This window comes from Apus apus, chromosome 19 (genome assembly GCF_020740795.1).
Source record: "Apus apus isolate bApuApu2 chromosome 19, bApuApu2.pri.cur, whole genome shotgun sequence".
Classification (NCBI taxonomy): domain Eukaryota; kingdom Metazoa; phylum Chordata; class Aves; order Apodiformes; family Apodidae; genus Apus; species Apus apus.
In genome coordinates, this window is record NC_067300.1 from 8,359,822 (window position 1) to 8,375,467 (window position 15,646).

Below are 15,646 nucleotides of genomic sequence, written 5' to 3' on the forward strand. Positions count from 1 at the left end.
GCTCGAGTGGGAAGCTAAGCAGGAGGCATCCTGCTCCTCTGGCCAGAGCTGGGTGTCTGCAGCCACCTTTGGGGCTGTCCTGAGTGAGCTATGGGGGACCAGCACAACCAAATCACACCATCTCCCATCGCTTGTCTCCTCCCTGTGCATCCCCAGGCTGAGGGTGAAAGTTTCAGGGAGCAGGGACTACCCTGGGGTCACCTGGGGGCTGGCACAGCTCTGGCAGGAGCTGGAGCCACCCGAGGTCTTGTCTGCACCCCGTGCTTCTCTCCTGAGTGGTCCTGTCCCCTCCCTGGGTACCAGCACATCCCCTTCAGTCCCCATGGTGTGTGCCAAGGTGTCCCCTGCCCCTCGCCCACGGGGCTGCTTTCTCCTGGCAGGGGAAGGACTGCTGTTGGCTGCCTGAAGATTATACCCCCCAACCCAGCGAGATAAGCTCTTTTTAAAAATAGCAAGATGGAGGCGCTGAGCAGCCCCTGCCACCTGTTGCTGGCTGCTCGCACGGTGTATGTTTAGTAAAAGGGCAGATTAAGGAATTGGCCACCACCTGCCACTCGCTGCAGGTTTATTTATTCCAGGCCCTCTCTGGGAGTCGAGCACCTGCCAGCACCTTTATTTTTAAATATTGGCTTGATTTATTTCCAGAGATAACAGGTCTTTCTACCCGAGGTTGGAAGGGGGTTGTGCTGAGTCCTGTCTCCAGGGACATCCTCCTGCTGGCTTGAGTTGCAGCAGCTTCACTTGCCTTTTGATGGGCTTCTCCCATGAGGGATGTGGCTCGTGACCCTCATAGATGTGTGGGGACCTGCACCTCATGGCCCAGTGCAGCTTGTCTGGCCAGGTCCTACTCCCTGGAAATAGAGTAGGGTGAACATGTCTTCTCCCATCCCATGGCTGAGGGAAGGGGAACTGAAACGGTGCCTGGGAACAGGCAGCCAGAGCAAAATTAGCAGTGAGAGCACCAACATGGTCGGGAAGGAGTGGGAAGGGGGATGTGAAGCAACGCAGGGGTGAGCCACAAGCCGGGGAGGAAAGAGGGAAGGGGCCGTGCACCCCCAGCTTCATTTGCAAGGCATGATTTGCTCTGGGGACTGGCGAGCCAGGGGAAATGAAATAAAGCAGAGCCACGGGCAGAAAGGGGAATTGAGAGTGTGGTCAGGTGGTGCTGGGGAGCAAGGAGGCAGCGCCGTGGCTCCAGCCATCTCAGTCCTTTGCTCAGGGACTCGTCTGAAGTGGTTTTCCTAGAGGTGACAGTTAGGAGGTCTTTAGCCTAATGGCTCCTGCCATCTGTTCCCTGTCTGGGTGCTTTAGGTCCCCTTCCCTGCAGTGGATGGAGGTGCCTACCTGGACCGTGGAGGAGAAGAAGGAGGAGGAGAAGGACCCATGGAGGAGAGGGAGAAGGAGGAGGGGAAGAGGGAAGGAGGAGGGTGCCGGGTGGGTGCTTGAAGGCCAGCACAGCCCCCTGCTCCACTGCACTGCTCGGCAAAGCACTGGGGGTAATGAGGCGTGTGGCCCCTGTTGCCGGGTGGGGATGGCACTGATGGAAGGTGGTTTGAATCAGATGGCAGATGCCACTTGCCATCAGGCCATGCCTCGTCGCCTCTGGAAAGCCAGCAGAGCAGAAGGGCACAGGGCGGGCAAGGTGCAGCGGGTCCTGTGGGGTGGGTCCCCTCTGCCCCAGCTCCTGCTGGCACTGCTGTGGGAAGGAGCCAGCAGGCTCTTGAAAGCTGGAGCACTTTCCCTCTCCAGTTGGGTCCAGCAGAGGCAAAGAGCCAGCAACCCTTTGGCACCAGTGCTGTAGGATGTTCAGAGCTCTCCCAGTGCCCTCCCTCCGGCACTGGGCACTTTCTGGGACCTCACACTGCTTCTTCCAAACATAGCTCCAAAATCAGAGCACAAGGCAGGGTGTCCTGTCACAGGGTCTCAGACCCCTTGAGGAGGGGATGCTGGTGCTGAGCTGGGCAGGGTGTGAGATGTGGGGAGCAGGAGCTGGCTGAAAGCAGGGATGTTGGGCAAGGTCTCAGCCAGACCAGGAGGCTGGACCCAGCAGCTCTGCTGCTTACTGGGGTTTAACACATATTTAAGCCCTCTTACCTAAAGATTCTGGGGTAAAAAAAAAGGAAAATAAGCAGGATTTTCTGTAAGAGCTGAACGGGAGGGAGTTTCCACATGGCTGGCAGGGTTGTGCAGTGCCAGCAGCCACCCAGGGCATCACTGCCAACAGACTGGGGCGCCTGGGGCCGAGCGGGGAGAGATCAGACGCAGGATTAGGCTTTTCCAGAGCTGCTTTCTGCCTTTGCACAGTGCTCTTTGTAAGGGTGTCTGGGGGACTGGAGAAGGGTTGTTGTTTTTGCTTTGGATGGGAGGAGAAATAAAGCTCTGCTTGCCAGAAGGGACAGGATTTGGTCCCTGGTGCAATGAACTGAACAGGGAAGGGAGAGGAGCCGAGGAGTCCCAGTGTCACTGGGGAAACGGAGCAACAGTTCTCCGCTCACTTGCTGAGCTGGGGTTGTGCTGTCAAGGCAGGGGGGCTGCTGCCTCCCTGCCTTCCTCCTCCCTGCCTTCCTCCTCCCTGCCTTCCTCCTCCCTGCCTTCCTCCTCCCTGCCTTCCTCCTCCCTGCCTGCCTCCTCCCTGCCTGCACGTGCTGCCGGTTTCAGGAGGGGAAGGCGCGGGGCGCCGGGGCGGTGTGGGAACCCCAGGCTGCACGTGGTGCCTGTGCTGAGGTTTCGGGCTGGAGCTGTGAGAGGAACCAATGACTTCCCCCAGCCCAGCCCAGGGCTGACTCAGCTCCCTGGGGTGTCCTGCTGATGCACAGGACAGTGGAGAGCAGTGGGACCCCCCACCCGTCTGGGCTGGTGCAAGAATGACCTCATCTTGGTCTGCCCATCATCACTCCCAGATGCTGTTGGGGGACCCCACAGAGTGCTGGGGAAGGTGGTGGCAAAAGGCATTTTCAGCAGGCAGCTGATGGCTTCTGCCCTTGCTCCCATGGGGCAGTGGCTGATGGCACCACACAGCACGAGCTGTAGCCACCTCCTGCACCTGGCAAATGGCTCCATTTCCCAAAAAGTGCACTGGGAGGAATTGCCTGTGACCCTGAAGCTGTGGAGGGATTTGTGGCTGCAGTGCCAGCAGCCTCTGCTCGCAGGGTGTCACAGAGAAGCTCTGCTTTGGGGACCTGCAGGTCCCAAAGAGAGATGCTGCTGCCTGGGGACTTGCTTGTCCCTCCCCTTGGCCCTGTTACAGCAGAACTGAGCAGCAGCTAAATCCCAGGAGCATCTCCCTTGGCGGCACCAGGTCTTGGCTGCCTTTCATTCATCAGCTGGCACAGGCAGGGCGGGAGAGGGAGACAGATCCATCACATTTCTCCAGGGTGGGTTTACCTTGCTCTGTTCTGTGGTTATCAGTCATCTGCCTGCCAAGTATTCCCCACCAGCCTGGAGAGTTTAAAGCCAGAAGAATGGCTGTGCTTCTCTAATTGACAGATCACAAGCCCTGGGACTTCCTTGAATTAATTTGTGACGAGTGCAATTGCTGAGTGTCTCTATTAGGGAAGAGAAACACAAGAAACCGAAGCACAAATCCTGTGTATCTAACCTGGATTTAGAAGTTGGCAGGGACAGAGGTTGTGCAACAGTCCTGGCAGGCTGGTCCCCAGGAGGGCAGCCGCTGTGTTCCTGGCCAGTGCTGCATCCTGAGCTGTCCCAGCCTGGCTCCTCTGTCCACCCCCATCCTCCAACCTGCCCTGGGCTGGGCAGGGTTGCTGTGAGCCTCTTTCTCCCTTATCGAGATGGGTTGTTCTTACATCTTGATGCCTTAGTTTCTGTCTGCGCATGGGGGATAACAGCCCTGCCCTGCTGCACAGGGTGATGTGGTCACCAGCCCACGAATCTTTCACTCAATACCAGTGCCACAGGGCCATGCCAGCACCCAAATTTCACCCAATTCTCCTCTTTCTCCACTGACTTTTAGGGACTGAGCTGGCTGGGGAAGCAAGGAGAAGCATGTGGAGAGGGTGCTGGAAGTTGCGGAGGAGTGTCCCACCCAAGCCAGCTCTGAAAGCCAGGCCTCAGCATCTGGGTTCTATTTATTTGCCATGAAGCTTTCCTTTGGAGAGATAATGCTAAAAGAATATCTATAAATTGCAGAGCTAAAGCATGAGTGTCCTGGCCTTCATCATCCGTGCAGGCACTCGCTCCCAGCTCGGCTCTCCCACGAGCCATCGCTGTGAATCATCTTCCCTGCTCCACATCCCGAGGCGACGTGAAGCCAGGGTGGCTTGTGAGCACCTGGCCAAGGGGCTGTTCTGTGGGCCTGGGTCTGGGGGTGCAGGAGGAACTCCCCTTCCCCTTCAATCATGCAGGAGTATCCTTCATGGGGTGGTGGTGTGAGCCCTGTGTGGCTCCTGGTATTGCAAGGGGGATCGGTTGTGTCCCTGCTCCCTCTGCCCTGATGCCAGCAGTGAGACCTGGTGGCATCCTGCTGCCAGCCCAGAGCCCCCCCTGCTTTTAGGCTGGGGCAGCACATGAGCCTTTGGTGTCCGGGCTCACGTTCTTAAATCCTCCTCTAGGTGGGTGATTTAAGTGGCAGTTGTCCCATTAGAAGCTTGTCCCCTGCCTGGCCCTCCTGCCCCGTGTCTGAGTGACATGAGCCATGGTACGCAGCTGGCTCAGCCCTGCATCACCTTGGCTCCCCAGTGAGTGCTGTGCTTCTGTCTTGACAGCTCAACTCGCCCATGAACCCCGTCAGCAGCAGCTCAGAAGACATTAAGCCACCCCTGGGGCTCAATGGAGTCCTCAAAGTGCCAGCACATCCCTCAGGAACGATGGCCTCCTTCACCAAGCACATATGTGCCATCTGTGGGGACAGATCTTCAGGTAAGGCTGGTGCCTGCCCTGGGAATGGGCTCACAGTGGCATGTGGGTCCCCTGGGAGAGTGTGGCCTGGGTTTGTGTGGCTCCCCAGCTCCCGCAGCACAGCGAACACAGCCTGGGACTGTCCATCAGGCGATGAAAAATTCCTTCTTGACCATCCATCTCCAGCCCACCTGGCCTGGGGCAGGCTGTGACCCAAGCCAGGAGACCCGAGGTCTCTGCTGAGTGGTGGGGTTATATCCCCAGCCTTGATACTGGCAGTGCAGCCACACAGAAGGCAAGGCAATAATGAGTGTCTGTCTCTCTACCCATCCTTTGAGCCGCGGGGGTCTTGTCACATAGCGCCAGATATAAAGATGTGCTTCACACAGAGTCCCCCCACTTGTGGAGGGTAAAGATGTGCTAATTCCCTTTATTCTCATGGTGTTTTAAAAGCTTTTTACTCTGTGACTGCCTAGTTGGTGGAGTCCATAGGGATACCTCCTGTGCTGATCGGGCTCCAGGCCTGGAAGAGGAGGTTGGCCATGTGGTACAGAGCAGATTGAGTCCCACGTCTCTGGCATAGAGTCCTGATGGGTCACAGGGGATCACCCTGGGCCTTTCCTGGGTATAAGGCAGGTTGTAGCCCATGGAGGGCATCCTGGAAGACAGTCAAGGCAAAGCCACTGCTCTTCAGCTCTTGCTCCGAGAAACCTGCCGCCCCCAGACATAGCCAGGAGAGACCCTGAGAAGACCTGACGGTCTTTGTGGGGAGGGAGAGCAAAGAGTGGGGGAACTGGGGACACCCAGGACAGTCGTCAGTCCTTTTAACCCGAGTCACATCCCCCCCTGCAGGTAAACATTACGGGGTTTACAGCTGTGAGGGCTGCAAAGGCTTCTTCAAGCGCACGGTGCGGAAGGACCTCACCTACACCTGCCGGGACAACAAGGACTGCTTGATCGACAAGCGCCAGCGCAACCGCTGCCAGTACTGCCGCTACCAGAAGTGTCTTGCCATGGGGATGAAGCGAGAAGGTGAGGCAGAGATAGCCCAGCCCGAGCACCCACGGGTGCTGCAGGCACCTTTTCTTCATTAGGAGGCTCCAGCAGGCTCCTGCCTGTTGGCAACGTGGCAGCACCGCGAGCACCAGAGCCAGCATAAGCCTCACCAAGGGCTGCCTGTGCTGGGGTGCCAAAAATGTTGGGTGTCTTGTTTAAGTTTTGCTTTTGTGCCACAGCCAAGGCCTCCAAAACAGGGCAAAGTCCCAGCGTGGTACCTGGGTGATGGATGGGTGCACATCAGGAAATGAGCCAGTGCCCAGAGGCACCAGGCACAGCACCAGGGAGCAGGGGGGCAGTGAAAACAGACGGTGCTCGTGAGGTGGTTTGCTGCCCTCGAGCTTGCACTCCCTGTTCAGCACTGGCAGCCAAATGTTGGGATAACTCCTTCCAGAGTTCCATAAAACAGAGGTGTGAGAGCTGTTGGGATTGAGTGTGTTTTGGGTGACAAGTGCTGCCAGTTGGTCTGACCTTTCTTTCTGCATGCAACATGGAATGTTGCATCCTGGAGAACTGGAGCTGTGCAGGGGACATGGGCTAATTTCTAAAAACTGTACCTTGGAGCCATGGCCATGGAGCAGTTGCAGGGTCTCCTAGCTCCTCGTGCACTGACCTTTCCTTGCCTTCTGTCTTTCTTGTCCGGTTTGCATCATTTCCAGCTTGGTGGGAAGGAGGAAAGCTTTAGTCTGAACGGGGGAGATAAAGACTTTCAGGAAATGCCTCTGAAGAGGAGTGGTGCAGTGCCTGCGTGGGGCTGTGTGTTCCAGGGGCTGGCATTGCCCTTGCTGCCTGGCAGGTGGGCAGACCCACAGAGTGTGCTGGATCCCATGGGAGATGTGGGGCAGGAGGAGGAAATGGAGGGAGGAGAGTCTCATCTCCAGCCCCAGCAGACTCAAGTGACTAGAAAGAAGCCTCCTGTGTGTTTAGCAGCAGCACGTGCTTCTCGGGAGAAACACAGGTGTAGGTAGATGTGGAGCATATCATGACCCTGACATTGCCTCCAGAGCCTTGCATGGGCAACTGGAGACTCAGACCCCCAAGAACATCTCAGCCAAAAGGCAATAGCAGCAGAAATTCTCTAACTCTGGAGCCTGCACTGACATCCCATGACCAGGTACCTGCTTCGTACCTACCGCTAACGGTGATTGCAAGGGCAGCTCCACTAAAATTACAGGTCCATTAATTAACTTCTAAATGGTGGCAGAATTCCCCAGGGAGCACGTACAGTATGAGGACTCTATTAATTCATCTTGATTAACATTATCACAATGAATACCAAATGAATTCATAACGATCAGCCAATTATTTAAAAGTGTGACAGATGGGATCGTGGTAACTCTAGAAGTGCACTCAGGCAGTGCTGGCTGATCTTCTGATGCTGGCACTGCATGAGGAGAGCTTCAAAGAGAGGCAGAGAGCTGGTGCCTTGGCTGTCAGTAGATGTTTGGGGTATGACCCCCATGTAGGGAAAGCTGGAATAACTCCCCTGATGCCCATCTAAAGCTCTCTCTTGTTATAAGCCTAACTCGGCAGGTTTGAAGATATCCTGGCATTGTCCTAGACCTGAAAGTGAGAAGTTGGATCTCACTAAGCTTTGGTTTTGAGCAGCTCTTGAGTTTCTCATGTGATACTCACCTGATCTGTCAGAAAAAGTTCTCCTTCCCATTGCATCCATCCCAGCTCACTGCTGCTGCCCATCTCCTTTGCCAACCAGAGCCTTGTTCTTAAGCCAGTCCTGCTGCCTCCACACCACTTCTGTTTTGAGGAACAGTTTTGGGCTAAGTCCTGCATTGCTGTTTCCTTTTGCCTAAATACCCACTTAGAACATAGCTGGCTTTTTATCCTCTAGTGTAAACTGTTGCATCTTTTAAGTAACAGAGCCAGTGTAATGGGCCTTGTTTCCCTAAAAAATACCTCACTCTGGAGACATAGTTTATAGCTACATAAAGACATAGCAGATTCCTACTGGGGAAGTATCTCTCCTGTAGCCCAAAGGTATTTGTATGTCACAGAAGTAGAGTGAATCCCTCAAAATTCAGTACTGTAGCTCTGGTAGGAGAATAGCTTTTAAAGACATCCTTTGTGGTGGCTGTGGCTTGCAGAGGGATGCTGGGAAGACAAGAGGTGAGGGTCACATTTGTGCCCAAAAACCTGAGCTGGAAGGGTACAAGGAAAGGGTCTCTTATGTTGCTAAGAAGTTGGCTGAAAGGAGTAAAATCAACAGTGCCTCTTGGGCAGCTGATGGAGCTGTGGAAGGCTTTGATCCTAACACTTGAAGAGTCTCCAGGTGAACATGCCAAGAGTAAACCTGGAGTGATGGACCTTGACCATGTGTTCTGGGGAGGAGCCTGGCCCATGGAGGAGGGAGGCAGGGGTGGCTGTGGGCTGCTGCTGGAAGCACAAGGACTTGCTTCAGGGCTGTGAGGCTTTGCTTTTGCAATCAGGTATCTGGGATCTTGCCTTAAATGGGGGAGAGCTTGCAGAAGCAGAAGATTCCTTCTGGTGTGTGCATCCCTTCTTGCTGCTTCCTGTTAAAAACATCTAAGATAGATCCTGACTCTGTGTCCAAGGTGAATGAGCCTCACGGACTCTGAGATATTGCAGCTATAATAAATAAGCAACTGGGAGCATTTTTTCCCCCTATGATTTACTGCCAGCTGTGTGAGGCTTTGCTTTTTGTACTGTCTCCCACTAAATACCGGATAGTCAACAAAATTAAGATTACCATCAGGGATCTTGACTAATGCAGGGATTTTATTGTGGGGGTGGCTGTTTGCATCCAGAAGCATAACTCCCTCTGTTTGATCTGGTACTCATTAGGGTCTAAGGTGCCTGTGGATCAGCAGCCGTGTATTTTAAAGGGGAAAAAGTGGAAGCTGCCTTGGAGTTAAGAGAGTCAAAGGTCTTGTGAGGAGGTGGGAGTAAACATGAGGGGCTTGGGGTAAAGGCGTCTTGCCTGCGCTGCCGTTTGCTGGGGTTAACTTTGGAGGTGAAGGGGGTCATTGGAGACTCCAAACTCCAGGGCCTGGTGTTGCAGCACGTCTCTATCTTGTGTGACGAGGTCCCGGCCCCACCACTGCTGGCAGCGCTGCCGGATCGCACAGCGAGCAGGAAATACCAGCGAGGAGCCCTTTCCCAGGCTCCCGCGGCTCCCTTGGACGGCTCACAGGGAGCAGACGTTGGGAACCAGCACAGCCCGGCCCCGCTCCATCTCCGGCCTCTCTCCTTCCCCCAGCGCTGCCCCCGGACACCAGTGGCTCCTCACCCGAGCCAGGTTGTCTCTGCTGGACATGCTGGGCTGCCCAGTTTGTTACTGGGGGCTGCCACTCGTGGAGCTGGAGCCGGCAGCCCCGGCGCTGCGGAGCGTTTGATGCTGAACGGGTGAGATGGGTGTTGATGCATCTCTGCCTGGAAAGCTGGGAGCCCATCTGGAGCCCAGAAGGCCGTCCTCCCCCAGCAGCTGTGTCTCAGGCTGCATAACTGGCCCCCAAGATCGTTCGTAAATCCAGGTGCAGATGCCCTAACAGCAGTGGCCTGGGTACAGTGTGGCTGCAGCTTGGCTCCATCAGGCTCCATGACATGATCCAGAGCCGTGCTCTGAGGATCTGGACATCTTCTGTCCAGTTGCATGCCTGATCCCTGACTCCAAGGCCTCATTCAACTTCACAGCCTGAGATAACTCTTCCACTTCCCTTGTGTTTGAGGGCTGGTTTTACCCCTCTTGCTTGCACTGCCGTCAAGCTGAGGGATTGGACCTGGGAGGGTTTTGCTTGCAGCATCGTCTGCAGCTCTGAGACCTCCACATGTCCCTGTGGAGCTGCTCAGATAAATCACTTAGTCCAGAGGGATCAAAGTTTCCCCCTGTTTTATCCCGGGGTGACTTGGAGCTCAGCTCCTGCACTACCACAGCAATCATGGAGCTGTGCCTGATCCCCCACCATGGCTGTGCAGCCCCCCTGCACCCCCTGGGGCCGCCCCTGCTCCTGGAGCATCTCTCAGGACCAACAGGAGCAAGAGGAGTCTGGGGAGAAAGAGCAGGAATTCAGGTCTCCAACCTGCTGTCCAAGTGAATATAAAAGCAGGCAAGTGGCCATACCCCAGTGAAGGGGCAGAGTTCAAGAGCACGGGTATTTTTAGTAATAATTTTGGAATGGAAAATGTCTTTCGGCTTAATGAGCTTGTTTCTTATATCCTTTTAAAGTGCTGCTCCTTAATCCAGCTGGTTAAATGATGCTGGGCTTGTTCTTTGTTTTTAAGGATACTTTTAGGTTGAGAAAAAGGGTTTGGTTTATAATTCTCTCTCATTGCTTTAGCAACGTTGCTTGTCTGCTTATACTTTGCAACGTCCAGCTTTTGAGGGTGAGGTGAGCTAGCCAGTTTTGCTGTTGTTTTCCCGAGCTGTTCCCCATGTGGATTGACTTTTTCACACCCATTTCACTGAAGTTACAGGGTTTTTTCTATCCTCATGGCTGTATTTTGCCTGTCTTAAAAAAAGTGCAGTGTTCATTTGACACCTTAGGGAACACGCCACCATTTCTTTCTTGTATCTCTGAGGTTGTTTGCAGTAGTAGAAAGCTGCATCTTTGGAAAAAAGGAAAAGAAAAGGAGGCACTTGAAAGCAAAGCAGAAGAAACACCATCTGAATTAGTTTCCTCAGCTCTTGTGGCATTTTTGGTATAAACAGGTACCTCGGGCATTAAGCACTTCAAGATGCTGATGATACACAGCTAAGATGTAGCATCATAAAAGGCAGCAGAGCCTAATAAATTCCACTGCTGGTGAAACAGAAATCCCCAATAACCCTCCACCCAGCACTTCATAAATGAAGCAGCCACCCACTTGTAGGTTCAGAGGAGACTGAGCAGGTTTGGATCTTGAAGGCCACCAGAGCCCCTGGGCTCTCCAGAAGGAGGGTGGTGTGCCCTGGTGATGCAGGGGCACATCCTCAAAATGCTTCCAGGTTGTAGTGGTCTGGAAAGGATCATAGTCCTTGTGTGCCTTGTGGATCCCTGCATCTGCCGAGGAATGGCAAGGAGCAAAGAGGGTGAAGCTGGGAGAGGATCAGAGAGTGCTAAGACGAACAGGAGAGCCAAGGCCAAAAATGCACCTTCTGTTCATCCACAGCTTTCCCACTGCCCGAGACCTGGGCTGAGCATCAGTGCCTGCCCCCACAGTGCTGGGCTCCCCATGCCCAAGGGCTCCAGACCTGGATCTGTCCCTCAGAGAAAAACCCCATTCAGTCCATTTTTGGTGGGAGTGAGTTATTCTTCCATCTCCTCCCCCCTGAAGAGAAACAAACCGCAGCCAGTCACCCATGCTATTGTTGCTGGAAGGATGGATTTTCATCTCAGAAACAAACGCTCATGTGTGCTAAGTGGGTAAGTGGTAGTTAGGAGCTGCTGTAGCCTCCAGCTCTCTCCCAGCAAACAAACAAGCCTGCAATGCTCCTGCCCACGGGGCTCTCAGTCTCTGCCTCGGTGGAAAATCCTGTCCCCCTTGTGCCTCTTCCTGCCCTTGTTAACATTCCTTGGGCACAAACACTGGTGCCCACGGAGTGTGGCAGTGCCCGTGGTGCATGGCTGTGCCAAGTGGGGGGCCCAGTTGCAAGCGCCTAGGTTGGATCTCTGACCAGGCTTTTAAAACAGAGCGTGCACTTGATGGCTGTCTTTTTTGTTGTTGTTTTTTTTCCTTTAATCTAATTAGGCTGCAGATCCCAGCATCAGGTTTCTCTCCACAAGCCCAAGGCTTAAAAAGGAAAGAACTATTGTCAGAGGATTGGGATTCTGGGGCGTTCATACATCTCAAAGAGCAGGGACTTGGTGACAAAGCTCACCACTCAACTGCAGCTACCCACCCTGGTTGGTTTGGGCACCTGAGTGAGGTTGGTTGCTCACTTTGCAATGGGCTCAAGCCTGCTTATGTAGCCATCAGATGCTGCACCACGAGCAAGGGCAAGGTGTCCGGTGCTGATGTGCACACCAGCAGAGGGTGGATCTTGGCATTTTTTGCACGTCAGCCCTCACACCCAGGCAACTGAGGCTCATCTGAAATCCACAGGATGAGACGTTTTGATTCTTAAAGAGAGAGAGGTCACCTAGAAGTGGTCTTGACACATGGGGCTCCATATCTTGCTGTACCGTGGCCTGGGGATGTGCAGATGGGCTGGAGAAGTGCGAGATGAAAAATGACAGCAAGTGGCCTTAGGCACGTACAGGCCAAATCAAGCAGAATGACACGAGAGAGTCTTCACCAGGTGCCATGGAAAACACAGGCTTCTGTCCTTGGCTCGGCTGAGACATAGCTGGAGGAGGTGGGGCTGCCTCTCACAGCTCTTTGGCTACAACATCTTTTTTTTCTCCTCAAGTGGATTGCAAGCTTTAAATGCTTCCCTTCTGTTAAGGAAATCAAACTAGAAAACCTCTCAACTGTACGAGTCTCCTTGAAGAAAAATGAAAACATTGGCACAGCCATCACCACAGAGGAGAGAGTGGAGAAACTCATCTCTGGAAACACAGCGCGGCAGAAGGGGCTGGTGTGAGGACAGCCTGGGACTGCTTTGCCTTGCAGGAGAGGCTGTTCTGGGTTGCAGCAAGCAATCTGCCTGGCTTGCCTCCTGCATGATAGATGAAGAGACCCACACCACTGATCAAATGCTGTGTCACCCTCGTGGCCAGTAAAATCAGCATAGTTTGGAATAGCACGGTCCTCAGAGTGGATCTTCTGAGCGGTGAGGTGGAAGGACAAGGACATGGGCTTCTACCTCCATGGCTTCCCCACATCCATCCATCATCCATCCATCCATCCATCCATCCCCATAGTTTGTTCAAATGAGCCTTTCTGCTGACTCTCTAATTGAGTGTGATGGAAGACAGGAGGGTCATGTTGGTCTAGCAGAGCCTCTACCAGCCCTTCCCTCCTGGTGAGCAGCAGCTCTGCCCACAGCAGCGGGGATGTCTTCTCCTTCATTTCATTATCACCATCTTATTGCAGTAAGAGCAACACAGCTCAACTGAGGTTTGGAAAGGTCCTCGTAGGTCACGTTGCCTTGTTATCACAGGCACTCTGTCATTTAATCCTCTTCCCAAGGTCCAGTTGGGAAGCTGGTTGTCTCCTGAGCCACCCAGCTAAGCAGTAGGGCACAGTTGGAGGGTGACATGGATGATGAGCTAGAGAAGGGAACCCACAGCAGAGTCTGTTCCCCTGAACTGCCACACTGTGTCCTTGCTAATCCTCTGAAGCATCATGTGTGAGGTATCTTGTGGCCTCTCCAAAGCTGAGAATTTTTATTTTTTAAATATATATTCATTGTGCCACAAGGGAGAATTTGGGTTGGAGGAGCCAGTTGCAGAACCCCTTAGTTTTTTTTACGTTTACCCTTTGAGCTTGCAACTTACATTAAAGGAAAACAAAAATCCAACAGAAGCAACAAGAACCAAATGATATAATGAACTTTGTTTCTAAATTTTACTGTGTTACAGGGATGGAGCACCATCCATCCCGGCCCACAAGACTTCTGGGAAGCCAAGAAGAACAAGGTATTCCCATTTCAATATTACCAGACAAGCTGCCATGCAGCTACCACCTTTGTATTTCCCTTTTTTTTTTTTTTAAAAAAAAAAGATTTAAAAAGCCACAAAGGAACCCAACTCCCAAAACAAATCCATATGAGAAATTTAATTTTTTTTACCTCCACTGTGGGTTTCTTGACTAATCCCCAAAGGGGGTGAGGAGTGGACTGCAGAATTAAGGTCCTAGGTCTTTATGGTGTCCTGGGGCTGAGCAGGCTGGGCTGAGGCAGCTTTCTGCTGACCAGCTCCCCAGTGAGCAGCAGCACCCTCCTCCTGGTGTAGCAGCACAAAGCACAGATCAGTAGGAATAACTACTTCTATGTGTCATCTCATTTCATCTGTCTCTTCCATCTATTGTTGGTATCACCTGCGTTCAGATTAATCACTCGCAAACGCTGTCATGGGGACATGTAAATTCACCCTTCTGGAACCCTGTATCTGAGTCTTCACCCCTAAGATTGTGACTCTTGGTTTTGATAAGGCTGAGATTTGCAGGTCTGAGGCTTTAAGTAGCCACTGTCTCCTCAGACCTCTGTAACACTTTCCCATGAATCCTGGCATCCAGCTAAGTCACTGGTGGCTGAGCAAGATGTTCTCCAGATTAACAGCCCTTGCTGGTGGAGCTCATGTCCTTCTGTGGTTGATCTCAGAGTGAGAAACTCTGCATTGCACTGTTCTCCTTGAGACCTGCTGTGACTGTGCATCAGATCTTTGGCATTTAAAGTCATTTTATAAAATCCCATTTGTTGGGGATTTGCCTTTCTCTGAGGCTTTTCTGTTATTTAGTAGGTGTTTTATCTCTTCTAATGTGCCCAAAGGAGTTTTGGTGCATCTGTGCTGTTGAAGAATGGTTGGCATTAAGCAAAAATTTCTAGCCTTTTGATGATTGAGAAAGCAGGAGTAGGGGTGGGGGAAGAAATTTAGGCAGGATTTTGTGTTGGCCTGAAAAAGTGAAGAGAAGAATCCGTGCCAGACAAGAGCCAGATGGACAAAAACCACGACACGAATCCGAGCTCTGACAGCAGCAGCCTACCTGGCTCTGGCCAACCAAGCAGAAAACGCTGTGTGGGCCTCGGGAGCCTCTGCAGCCCATAAACTTAAGAGCAGTTTGCAAAAAATAACTTCTTGCTTTTTGCATAACAGCTTTCACGTGGAAGGAGCCCGAGCACTGTTGACGTGCAGCGAACGGCAGCGCTGCCCCGGGAGGGGAGGGCGAGCAGTGGAAATCAGCCCCAGGCCTTTGCCTGCTGGTGTGGAGCTGGATTAATGGGATCAATGTCCATGTAGGACTCTTTTAGTATGTGTCTTAATTTCCTGTTTGTTAAGAAATAAGTTTTGTGTTCTGGGTTTTATTTTTGCACTTGGCGTGGAGCTGGTCCCACCGCTGGCCTGGGGAGCCTTGCTGTGTTTCACGCAGCTCTCATTTCCCTGGAACAAAACCTGTGCCCCTGCTGCTTTCTCTTAACCTCACATAACCAGCTTCAGATTCAGCAGAGAGGTAACCAGCAGGCCTTTTACGTGACTGAATGCCTCCTTCAGTCCTCGAGAAAGAGCTGGCTAAGTCTGGGGAATTGTCTCTCATGGCCAGAGATGAAAACTCCTCTTGCTGGAGCTGCTCTCAGCCAGCCTGGGCTAAAATGTGCTGTGGGACATGAGGGTGTGTGGAGAAGTGTGGCTTAGGGTATGTAACAGGGTGATTGAGAAAGAGATAGTTACCAGTGTAACTGTCTGCATAAAGCTGCTTTCCAGGTTTAGGGAAAGCCTGTGTGCTGGTTTCAAAGGGAGATCATTAATAATAATGTTATTAGCATCTAATAAGCTTGTTTTATCTATGCAGTGTTCAGACACTAACTCGTCAGTGTGTGACATGCTTCAGGCAAGGTTAATCCTACCACACAGGTCTCTCCTGTCTGTTTAGAAGTTGCCCAGAGACAAGGAGGGGATGGTGGTTTGCATAGAGCTCCTGCTCCCAGCGCCAGTCCCACGGGAGCACCCTCCTGCCACGGAGCCTTGTGACAGCCTTTAGCATCACTGCTGGACCAGGGAACAGGAAGCATGACATGACCTCCATGGAAATGCAGAACTAGCAGGCTCAGAAGATGGTTGAACTCTGGACTTGTGCTTTAAACTGACTAATTTTTCTTTAGGGTTCCCTTAGGCTGTCA

At 52.8% G+C, this 15,646-nt stretch overlaps 1 protein-coding gene across 1 annotated transcript in view; it reads left to right on the forward strand.

The window, feature by feature from the left end:
* Positions 1 to 15,646, forward strand: part of RXRA (retinoid X receptor alpha) — a 109,961-nt gene that overhangs the window by 70,537 nt on the left and 23,778 nt on the right. The window contains exons 3-4 of the mRNA XM_051636814.1: positions 4,725 to 4,878; positions 5,710 to 5,889. Coding sequence (XP_051492774.1) covers positions 4,725 to 4,878; positions 5,710 to 5,889 — 334 coding nt within the window. The remainder of the gene's footprint in view (positions 1 to 4,724; positions 4,879 to 5,709; positions 5,890 to 15,646) is intronic.